The 12,063-nt window shown below is 41.7% G+C and overlaps 1 protein-coding gene across 3 annotated transcripts; it reads left to right on the top strand.

Moving 5' to 3' along the window:
* Positions 1-2,031: 2,031 nt before the first annotated feature.
* On the top strand, positions 2,032-11,723 carry LOC146670858 (cyclin-dependent kinase 5 activator 1-like). Of its 3 annotated transcripts, none has more exons than XM_085402976.1 (3): positions 2,032-2,179; positions 6,987-7,626; positions 7,715-11,723. In XM_085402976.1, exons 2-3 carry the CDS (start codon positions 7,111-7,113, stop codon positions 8,204-8,206), a joined length of 1,008 nt encoding a protein of 335 aa, XP_085259102.1. In that variant the 5' UTR covers positions 2,032-2,179; positions 6,987-7,110; the 3' UTR covers positions 8,207-11,723. The 3 variants fall into 3 exon arrangements, with proteins under 3 accessions (XP_085259102.1, XP_085259099.1, XP_085259100.1); XM_085402973.1 differs by lacking the exon at positions 2,032-2,179 and adding an exon at positions 2,242-3,340; XM_085402974.1 differs by lacking the exon at positions 2,032-2,179 and adding an exon at positions 3,351-4,581.
* The last annotated feature ends 340 nt before the right edge of the window (positions 11,724-12,063 follow it).

Raw genomic sequence — 12,063 nt, 5'->3', positions numbered from 1 at the left:
TTTTATTTGTGTATGTTCAATGTGTTAGACTTGTACATAGTTAACCATATATGATCAAATAATGTTGAATCCTGGATATGGATTTGTAAGCAATGAAATTTGAAATAAGGGGGTAGGAACAAGAAAAGTGTAAACTTCATCTACTCCTTTTCGAGCATACGCATTCTGTAGACAAAGATATATTCATGAAAACTTGATGATTTTTAAGTTTTGTTTTTTGTTTTTTTCTGTTGTTATTTCAATTATATTTGCATGTTCGAAATAAATTATATCTATATCTATTATATCTATAGATTAGACACGAGTGTATTAAAATTTATGAAAGTCAAACTGATTTTACTTCATGGACCACGCAAATCCCACTTTAATCTTCTATCAGCATAAAGAGGTTTAATTGCATATTTAAGCCCTGAGATACATTAAAATAATAAGAAGTATAATTTCTACAGAGCATCTCAATGTTTCTACATGATAAAGAAACTGTACGGAAATAAACGTGTCAAATTTTAGAAAAACTTCTGGAAGGTGTAGCTCAGTGACTCGCCTCTAAAATTGAATGGGGGGGGGGGGGGGGGGGGGGGGGGGTTTAAGTCACTGTGAAAAAGTGAAAAAACAGGAACTTTCCTCTTTCGTGTATTTTTTTAAATCTATTTCCTGATTACTTTGGTGTAACATTAGTAAAAATAAATAAATAAATAAAGCTGTAAAACTTAAACAGTTAAAAGTCCAAAAATGTAATTTTTCCTCCTTCATGTTTTCCAATGCAGCAGGGCCAGAATGGAGCTTTTGCCGGGCCAATTATGGCACCCAGGGCTTATGTTTGACACCCTTGCTTTAAAGATTTCTAAACTGTGTCCAAACCACCATTTATGGGATAGATGTTATGAGAGAAAACACCAAAAAACGAATATAAAGACATGTTTTTACTGTAGTAAGAAACTGACGATATTTCAGAGGTTTTATTGGAGGGGTGCTTTGACCCTTTAAGATACTATACCACAAACAAAATTAATAAATTACACCTGAAATAATAAATAATAATAACAATAATAAGTTAAATATAATATTTCTAATTCAACAAAGCAAAACAATCAAATGTTAAAATTTTTAAAAGCTTTCCTGATCTGTTATACAGTAATGCATATACTATTATATATTGTACATATATTTATTAGTCTTAGATTTAGCCATTCTTATATTTTGCTTGTTTTATGTTATTGTATTTTTGCACAACTCTGTTGCTTGTGAAGCTCGCACACAAGAATTTCACTCACATGTACTGCACCAGTGTACCTGCACATGTGATGTGACAATAAAAGTGATTTGATTTATTCAGCTGTTGACACACAGTCTTGTGTCATCCTCAGTCTCCTACACTCATTTAAATCCTAAAATTACTTCTGCTCATTGCCAGGTTAACTACGGGGCCACAGGAAAGGAAAAAAGATGTCGCTGGGCCAACTGGGAACCAACCAGGATGCAGAAATGTATCTGGCAACAGTTTGGTAATTTAAAAAAAGTTTTGTTCACTGAACAAACTGTAATTAAAGACAATTGTAAGTTGTAACCTTAGTGGAATAAGCTGAGGGTTATACCACAAGACACAGGACAAAGGACCAGGGAGAGTTGACACAATGGTGCAAGAGGTGAGCCTGAATACTGCTTTGTTTCGGCATCCTGAATGCATCATGCCACAAAGCATAAGCTCAACAGCAACGCACTGATTGCTGATCAATACTGTATCCCCACTGTGCTTCATTGTACCTTTAAGAATATTGAAAATCATTAAGCATCTGATCCATAAATCTGAATATTGATTTATTTGTCATATATTCATACAGTCACCCATCAGCTGTGCTTTACTGTGTATCTTATTCTTTGCAGGATTTAGATAAAGCTTCCTCTTTAAGAAGCTTTACAAAAGTCCCTCCTCGTGTGCACTCAGTGGCCTCTGTTGCCCGTGGGTAGAGCTGTATTTGGGAAGAGAGCCATTCAGATAAATCCATTTTCCAGCTCACTGCCTTTTTACGGAGTCTGGATCATGGATGAAAAAGTGTTACTGCTGTTGGAAAACAGCTGTACAGGCTGATTTTACACTGACTTTCATCTGGAGAGAGACTGCGGGAAGCATCGGGTTTTGGTGTCTGCTGCAGAGTGTCAGGGAAGTGGCTGCAAAAGGGTTTGTGATTTTCCTCCTGATCAGTGCTGGTTGTCATTTTTAAATAATGTCATAACTAAGTACATTTTGGAAATATCTGGGTAGTGATTGGCTGAACTGACAAACTGATTATTGTCTCATTATCTTCTTTCAGAGTTACACTAGTTTTCCTTTTTTTTAAAAGCATTTTGCTGTTCACTGACTTCATCAAAATAATGCCTTCTTTGATTAATTGTGCTGACAGACCCTTAAACCTAATTTCACTGAAGTCACTGTTTATTTTCATAATAGTTTCCAATTTTAGATATCGTTTAATGCTACTTAAGTGTTAAATGACATTTTAGGTGAACACTCTCCTTAGCCAAAAAAGAGCAGCGGCGTCAGATCTGTATGTGTAAGTGCAATGTGTGTGTGGATGGGGGGGGTATTTCCAGTAATCAGTGCTTTGATGAGCAGGAGGGTTGTGATGAAGGCCATAGCTCTAAGGAAGCAATTGTTTTTCAGTCTGTGCGTGTGGGCATTGATTGTTCTGAGCCGTCTGCCAGATTGCTGTGATTCAATCAAGGGGTGGCCAATGTAACACAGTTGGAAAGAGCACGCTCTTCATGGTTTTTATTGCAAAAAATAAGTAAATAAATGTACCAGCAATATCTGTGTGAACCGAGCCAGCTTCAGCTTTCTAGCCAGGTTCTGATTGTGAGACGTCATCCCTGCTGTTGTAGTGATGTCAACCAGCTTACGGATAAAACGGTTCAGAAAGCAGGAATGTAGGAGTCGTGGTTTCAGGATCAGAGTGGAAGTTTCAGCTCTGAGGAAATCATGATCCCAGTAAACAAGGACAAAACACCTAAGGAGTCCTGAGGTCCCTTCTCAGGCGCAGGATGAGGTGGGGGAAGATCTCATCTCTTTACTGGGGTTCCACCCTTAATCCCGGTGATGATAAAGATCCACGCCTTTTTTCACACCTTGGCTCATGTGATGACTCACATGATTAATAGGGTTAGTGACCCTCGGAACTATGGGAACAATCCCTACTAGGAGTTAAATACCTGGGACTCTCCACCATTTGGTTTTAGAACTGAAGAAACCTCTTGGATGAAGTCCATTTGACTTCCTTTTTTCAACCACTCAAAGAAGCCCTGACCTGGACAGCCACAACCTGCGCGGACACACTGGGAACATGTATGTAGCTTTCTGTCTCTTTAAGAATGTTAAATAGAAAATATAGTCCCAGGGCACTACATTTATGTAGATTGTGTATGTAAGGAGAAAATAATTTTTTAACATCTTTCTGAGAGAGGAGCTGGTTAAGACTGAGTCAGCTGACTAAATGGTTCTTATCTACTCAGCTTGCGCACTTTATACAACCCCTTTCACTCATTTATACAACATAAGTTCTTTCTGTCTAACCTTCACACACATTCATATTTCAGTGAACACATCAGAGAGCAACTAGTACATCCCTCAGTATTAGCCCTGTGATGGAAGGGAAGGGGTGTGTGTGTGTGTGTGTGTGTGTGTGTGTGTGTGTGTGTGTGTGTGTGTGTGTGTTGGTGGGGGGGGGGGGGGGGGTTGTACCTGTAAGAGGTGGATTCGCCTGTGAATCTGCTATTTTTGTTAGCAAACACGGTGTTAACGGGGCCTCACTCGCTGTGATGAAGTGATTCACAAAAATCACTGCGCTGATCCTCAGCAGCCACCCTCCACCACCTCCACCACCACAGCACGGCAGCAGCAGCTTCGACACGTTTGGCCGGCTGCTTCAGCACCTCGGAGAGCGATAGGCTGAACGACTTCAGCGGCGGCAGCAGCATCCAGGCAGCAGCCAATGAGAGAGCGCCGTTTCTCTCGCACATCCAACCCGAATAAGTGCTGATGCCCGCATCTCTCTCTCTCTCCCTGTCTCGCTCGCTCTTTGCTTTGCTGCTTTACCGAGGGAATAAGCTGCCGTCTATTTTTGGACTTTATCGTGGCCATGTTTTTCTGTCCCCCTCTCTCTCTGTCGCCGCTTTTTTGTGTTAATGTAGGTTTTTAGACCAGCGGGCCGGCGTGCTGTTTGATTCATGTCTGGGCGAGTTGTGAGCATCAAACAGCCTCCACCGTGTAGTTTTTTGGGCTTCTCAATGGAAGACATCTCTCCACTCGCTGCGAGCGAAGGAGTGCGGCACATATTCGCTTTGCGTGTGTATTCCCGCAGAGGAGCGAGAGACTCTTTCTGAATGAGGCTCTGAAGGGAAGGGGCGCGGGCAGCAGACCTGTCGGTGTTCGAGCGAGACCCGTTTGGCTGGACGAGCTCGTGCCGGCGGTTGTGGATTCCGTGGGCGGAAAGCCTTTTCACATTTTGATCTTACCCAGCAGCGAGGGTACGGGGGAGGTCAAGGTGGGATACATGGATTTCACAAGAAGAGAAGATTAATTAGAAGGTAGGAAACATGTTCTTCCCTGTAACACCAGCCTTGTGAGGTGATGAAATATTAAAGACGCTCAAATAATTCTCAGATAAACGCAGGATCAGTCAGTACACAGCCACCTGCTCAAAAAGAGAGAAAAAAGCATTTTCTCCTAATGTTCAGGGCTGCCTCTCGGTGTGTGCTTCTGATGCTGCCTGGTGTTGGTGGTGTTCGGGTGTGTGTGTGTGTGTGGGGGGGGGGGGGGGGGGGTGTTCAAGGCTTCCATTTTGAAGCTAAGATGGATGCTTGCGCACATTTCTTTTCCCTGCCTCCGTGGCCTTATCTCGGTTCTTATATAATGCTGGTGAACACTGGTAGGCCCATGCTGGGGCTACCAGTGCCGTCTATATGCAGCTTTATGTGGGGAGGTGCGCCATTTATACATGACTGCTGTGATGGAATGCCAGCTATTTGTGTGGCTGCACGATTTATTATGAAGTTTCTGCACAGACACCTAATGCAGTTGGCTGACTCTTTCTCTCGTTGGTATATTGCTGTAACCATAAGCTCTGGGGTGCTTTTCTTCACTTAATGAACATACAGTACCAACAGCTCAATGTGGACCTTGGAAGCAGAGATTTGCGCAGTAAAAAAAAAAAACCCACTCCCACCACCTAACCTAAACTCATCTTATTGACGTGTTCTGAAAGGGGAAGCTGGTCTTGTGACCTGCTTTCATCTGCATTTGCAGGCTCTTCCTCCAGGCAGGAGCTTCTTCAGTTGTCATTGTTACAAGTGGATAGCAGATTCACTGTGTAAATATCTATCTGGCCGGTTACAGGTTGTTTCTCATGGTCTAGCAGATAAGAATCCAGGTTTTTCACCAATGATCACCAATGATATATGTGTGATTTGTAAACATTGATATGATTGATATTTATTGTATGTTACTGCAGCTAGCAGGCAGCTAGCAGTGTTGCATCACAACAAAATTTTCCTGTAGCTTGAAAACCATGTTTGTCCACTGGGTTTTCTCCAGGAGCTTGGATTTCTTCCTCCATCAAAAGAAAACAAAAAGTGTCTGAATGCTGTTTGCAAAAGAGATACTGAAATGTCATGAATTTGACTTCCTCGTTAAAAGAAAATTTAGCCAAGCTGAGGGCCTTGGAGGAATAACTAGCAAGAAGACCTTGAGAACTGTTGTTTGGGCCATTTTCATCTGACTTGCTTTTGCTTTCACAAAGTAGGAACCAGAGTGTCCTTTCTGGTTTCGAAAACTAACCTCACTTTCTAAAATCATATTCAAGGTCTTTGTTACTTGGAAACCCAAGAGGAACAAATAGAAAGTATATCTTGATAGGTTTTCCCAAACATTTTCCCATGTTTTCCCATTTTCCCTCACTAAAACAAATAGAATGTTTCTGATCTTAAAGATATCAAAATATCTTTGGACTCTCAACCAAATTTGTCACTTTTTATGGTTAAAAGAAGGTAAGGGGTCATTTCTAGACTAGTGTGAAGACCTCAAGCACCAAAGTGTGTGCGGTCCTTTTTGGACTTAAATAGCCTTTCAACCACATTTCATGGTTGACTGGAGCCGACAGTAGTCAAACTCAATGGGCCTCAATGGTTACTTTCTTTACTCTTTTTTCAAAAGGAGAAGTAAAAACTCTCCTTAGTCCTGTGCGAGAAAACTGTGAAAAGTCTTATCTGAAAGTCCAGCAGCCATTTGGGGTGTTTCATCTGGATACCTTGTCATGGCTGTAGGCTTCAGTTCATTCTGCTCTTGGAAAACTAGTTTGTGTATAACCCAACCCATTTAACTCAGGGTCCACTTACAGATGTTTTGGGGAGATTTTAACAATGTTTCTTGGTTTTCCTCATTCTCTCCTCACCAAAACAAGCCAAAGCTCAGACGTGAGGATTGTAGCATTTGAAATAGTAAAAAGAAAACTTAACTCATACTACGATTACTACGAGCCTTTCTTTCATCCCAGGATCTTTTTCAGAGACTGTAGCTCATTTTTCATGTTTGACAAGGCTGACAGCAGCAACCTCATGAAATTATCTAACTGGATGGTTGAATTCATAGTGAGGAAAGTCTCTTAGCAGAGGAAGGCGATAGACTGAACGCTCTAGGGGAAAGTTCACCATCCCAACGATAAATATTCTCTTTTGAGTCAGTGTCTTATGTCACTTCTGGTCTTGCAAACAGGCAAAAAATATTCATCATTCGTGTTCAATATTCATCAGCGAGTGGAGTGTTAAGTTGTCATGGTTGTGCAAAACTTTAGCGTCTAGGTCTATTCTTTGCTTTGATAAACCACTCCACATCTACATCTCATTCTCTACTGAGAGAAGACTGATGAAACTTCATCAGTTGAAATGAAATCGAACTAATATTGCTGCTTTTTTTTCTGTTGTTTGTTTGTTCACAGGTTCAAACTCCTCCAGAAGTGAGACGCTGACCCTTTCCAAGCTTTTTGTCTAGACTAGTCAAAGAGCTTTCCCCCACTACTTTCCACTGTACCCTGTTTCTGCTGCTAACTCTAACCAGACATCATGGGTACAGTGTTATCGCTGTCTCCTAGCTACCGCAAGGCAGCCTTGTTTGAGGATGGGCCGGCCACGGTGGGCCACTACACCGCCGTCCAGAACAGCAAGAATGCCAAGGATGCCGCTGCTGCAGCAGCAAAGTCCCTAAAACGTCCCTCAATCATCAGTGTGCTCCCATGGAAACGTATAGTGGCTGTATCAGCGAAGAGGAAGGGGTCCAAGAAATTACAGTCAGACAGCGGGGATGGGGGGAAAGGAAGCTCTCCGGATGGTCATGCAGCCGCCACCACCAACTCAGCCTCCAATAGCCTGAAGCTCAAGAAGTCTCAGTCCTGTGCTAACCTCTCATCCTATTCATCCAGCCAGGACCCAGCAGCCACCACTACCACTACCTCCTCCCACCTGCCCGCCTCCAAAACCTTGGCTAACGTAGCTACTGTCGTTGCCAAAAAGAATTCCCTCACAGGTTCTGGGATCCAGCCTTCCACTGCAGCTGGAACGCCAAAACGAGTCATTGTTCAGGTAACCTTCACTCTATAGCAAAAGGAAAACTAAAAACTCACGCATGCATAATTTGATCAAGTCTTCTCTCCTTCCCTCCTAAACACAGGCATCCACGAGTGAACTTATGCGCAGCCTGGGCGAGTTCCTGTGCCGTCGGTGTTACAGATTAAAGCGTCTATCCCCGACAGATCCAGTGCTTTGGCTGCGCAGTGTGGACCGCTCCCTCCTTCTTCAGGGCTGGCAGGATCAGGGCTTCATTACTCCAGCCAACGTGGTCTTCCTCTACATGCTGTGCCGCGACGTGGTCTCAACTGAGGTGGCCTCGGAGCGCGAGCTGCAGGCCTCACTGCTTACCTGCCTCTACCTGTCCTACTCCTACATGGGCAACGAGATCTCCTACCCACTGAAGCCCTTCTTGGTGGAAGCAGAGAAAGAAGCCTTCTGGGACCGCTGCCTGGACATCATCAACCGCATGAGTGGCAAGATGCTCCAGATCAACACCGACCCACACTTCTTTACCCAGGTGTTTGCTGATCTGAAAAATGAGAGCAAGAAAGAGGAAGAGAAGACCAAGCTCCTCATAGGCCTTGACCGATAAGAGGGCGCCGGGAGTGGGGGGGTGGGGGTGGAAGGATAGACAGTGAATATGTTAAGGACAGGAAGACTAATGTAATCCAGTGTAATGTTACCTTTGAGCTGTAATGTTGTCTGGCGTCTCTACTGGTGATGATTAACCAACTTTTCAAATGTAGAAGATAGAGCTCGTTGTATGAAACAGTGTTGATGATAAATTTACCCGAAGGCTGCAGTTAAACAACAAAGTAGATAAAATCAGGGTTGCTGAGGTGTTTCTCAAACCGCCAGTCATGTTGACTGGATCTGATTAGATTCCCAAGATTAACAGGCTACTTGTTGGCATTCAGCATCCAGGTCCCTGAGCTCAGGGTAACAAGTTTTAAAGCTGAGATACAATTGTTGAGATAAGATAAGAGGAGATAAGATAAAACTTTATTAATCCCTCGGGTGGGTTCCTCTGGGAAATTCGGTGATTCCCAGTAACAATATATCTGACAATGAAGAAAAGGAAAGTCATATTTCATCAAAAGCATGACTAGCAGAGATCATGATGTGACATTAACAGCATGATAGAGAGAGCAAGAGATCCATTGTACTTACCTTTTACCTTGGGTGTAAAGAAATTTGTCAGTCTGGCCTTTATGTTAAGAAATAAAGTCCTGACTAAGTTTTATTGTGAAAGTTAATAGAAACATAAATGGGTTTAGAGACGCCAGACAACACAGATTTAGTTACTGAGGCTGGATATATAAATATATATATATACTGTATATGTATACAGTATATATTTAGCATTGAGGCATTTTTATCTATAGAGAATTGAACCATTGCATGAGGTCACTTCATATGTCCTTGCACATGACCACTTGCTTATTGCCAACTCCGCTTTACCTTATTCCTAAAGTCCTTCCCAAGCTTTATTGCACTCATCAAAAGTGGTTCTGCAAGGTCCATTCACATAACATAAAGAGTATTAACTTGCATAGCATGGATGAGATCAAGTCAACCAGATTGTTTAATTGGCACTCCTATTTATTGTACTGAAGTGGATTCATGCATCCGCATATTATATAAAGTACTGTAGTTTTAAAGGAACATTTGGGTTTATCCAGTCAAATATTCTGGGAATTAGGAGACCATTTGTCTATTTTTAAGAGGATGACATGCTAAACCTTTTGGCACAGATGAATAATTATTAAACAAGCCCTTGTGTAAGCTGTTTACAAATACGTGGGAAAATGCAATACTGACCCCTCCAGGGCACATTTTACACAGGGAATGAGCTCATTTATTTCTCTTACCCTGCACTTTCTCCTGCAGTCCATATTGGTGCTGACGAAAGAAAGAAAGAAAGAAAGAAAGAAAGAAAGAAAGAAAGAAAGAAAGAAAGAAAGAAAGAAAGAAAGAATACTTTTAAACGACTACACTCGTGTTGGGTGCATCACACTGTGTGAATGACTGGTGGTGATGGGTCATGGAGGATATGTTCTTATAGCAGATCATGTGATCGCTTTTCTCGGCCAATGACTACACACATTAGTAATCAAAAGTAAATGTGAGTATGCTCCAGCTGTGGAAGTGCAGAGCCAGACACAACAATTGTAGATGTGACTTTTCTTCCACAACAACACTTTGATGTTGCCGTCACCACTTGGTACCAGAGACCTCGGCTGCTGTTTGAAGTCCCAACACCCACCCCTCTTTCTTCTGCTCATGGCCCTCCACAGCAACATGGACAAAATAAATCAACACAGATTCTCTCTCTCTCATTTCGATCGCTCCGGTCTGGTCTGAACCGGTCGTGTCCTGTCTGGTGCAGTTCAGTCCAGTTGTCCCATATTTAGAGACTCTCTGGTCCACTGACCTGATGGCTTACTTATTCACGGAGTTGTTTGACATGCATGTGTGCTTCTATAGGTTTCCTAGCATGCTGCTTTGTGTTGGGCACGCCATGCCTCATGTTACGAAAGAGACTGAGCAGTTGCTATGCTGAACTGCTGAAAGCTAGACTGAGCGATGTGACATCCAGGCGCAAGGACGATCCAATGAGGACAATATGTGAAAGGTTAGAAGTGGACATGCCATTACTATAAATCCATCAGTCAAGGCAAGGTCAAACACTTGCCCTTAAAACAGGTTTTTGGTATTCATGTACACAGAGGACTAAAAGAGCCCACCGAGATTAGCCTCTATGTCTCTTTGGTCACTTATTTGGTATGTCCAAAGAGAAATCTGAGAACTAATGAACTGTAAAAGCAAAATGTTTTACATTTTGGATCAAACGTAAATGCGATCTTAGTAAGAATTGATTTAGAAGGTAATTTCATCTCGTTTCTGCAACTATACCTGTTGAGCATGTTGCTAAAATGCATTTCATCCCTAATCCTACCCCTATGTGGCTCTACAGCAACCTATTGTACATTAACCATCTGAGATCTAAGCCCCAAACCCTAAGTTTTGTAGACAAGAAAAACAGGGGTTTTTTTGACAAACGTCAACACATTTTGATGTGTCGGTTAGAACCAATATGTTCTTTGTCCCCTTATTGCTAGAAAAAATGAACAAATATTACATATTCTGATAGTATAGGGTGATTACTTGGGCCTCAGAGGGTAAAGAGTACAATAGTTCTGACTTTTGGTAAGCAGCCATGTTTTCAGGCTGAAAACTTATAAAAGGCAGAATAAAATCTCCAGACTTCCTGTCTAAAGATGCGTGATCAAACAATTTCCATAATGTGCTTAAATCTGGTGCTTTTTTCTTCCTAAATCACCTAAAGTCCACCTTTAAAGACCCCACATCTTCAGATTGTATGGGTCTTTCTTGTTAGAAGCTTCAACCCCAAAACTGAATTTTATGAAGAAGCTCAAAGGAATTATGATTCGGTTTTGGAAAGCTCCTCCAGAATCACAAGAGAGATTATAGAAGAGTTTTCAGTCTGTGTCACCAATAAATTTATGGAAAACTTTGATGGTCCATTACAGGACCATTGTAAGGGTAGTCCTTCAAAACATTATGATGGATAAATGGATATACTGATCCTATACATGTCCCCCTGAGGTGAGAGTGTTATCCTTGATGATGTCATATCTCTAAGTCTAACAACGGCCAATAAGATGTTTTCAGTTTTTGAAAACCTGCGCCCTGTCGGCAGGGCGGAGGTCTTGTGCCATATCATTCTAAGACTCATTATTTCATACAAAAAGAAAAAGAAAACAAAAAAACATGAGCCAAGAAAGACTATAAAGTTGTCATGAGTAAGCTTTTCATAATGTTGCTGCATTGTACATCCGACATGTAGACCAGAAGAAAAAGACTTTCTTTACATGGTAAGGAATACATGCCAAAATGGAAAGCTTGTAAATTCAATATACAGAGAAGTTGTGTGTGTCACTTTGCAAAATGTATGCCAAAATTGGAGTCATCCAACACTGGAGCGTTCAACATTCAGTTTAATTTGTGTATAATAATATTTGGCCTTCCCTTGTAATATGAAAAAAACAAAACAAACACAGAAATGAAGACTTTACTTTTAAAAATGAGGAAATGGATTTTTAATCAAACAGAATGTCATGCCTCTTTCCAGACTCGTGTCTTCACAAAGCAGGAGATGTTTCATGTTCAGATGATTACCAACTGGGCTGCAGCGCTTTCATGCTCTGAAGAAAAACATGTAGCCTTGTTCCAGAGTCAGACCTCATGAGACAAATATGCACTCTATGAATCCATGGCAAACATGCTTGTTTACATGTCCTTCCTCCTAGCTGTTTCTGATGGGTTGAATAGTAGACAAGTAGCATATTCCTCAAAGGCATTCACAAGATGACTGTTGAATAATCCTGTTTGTAATTTGTTGTACTTGACGATCCAGAAGGATCT

The sequence above is a fragment of the Rhamphochromis longiceps genome, linkage group LG4 (assembly GCF_057381845.1).
Source record: "Rhamphochromis longiceps isolate RC_006_pf linkage group LG4, R_longiceps_female_GT1.1, whole genome shotgun sequence".
Taxonomy (NCBI): Eukaryota; Metazoa; Chordata; class Actinopteri; order Cichliformes; family Cichlidae; genus Rhamphochromis; species Rhamphochromis longiceps.
The sequence above is the reverse complement of the archived record's forward strand: the minus strand, read 5'-3'. Positions and strand labels throughout refer to the sequence as shown.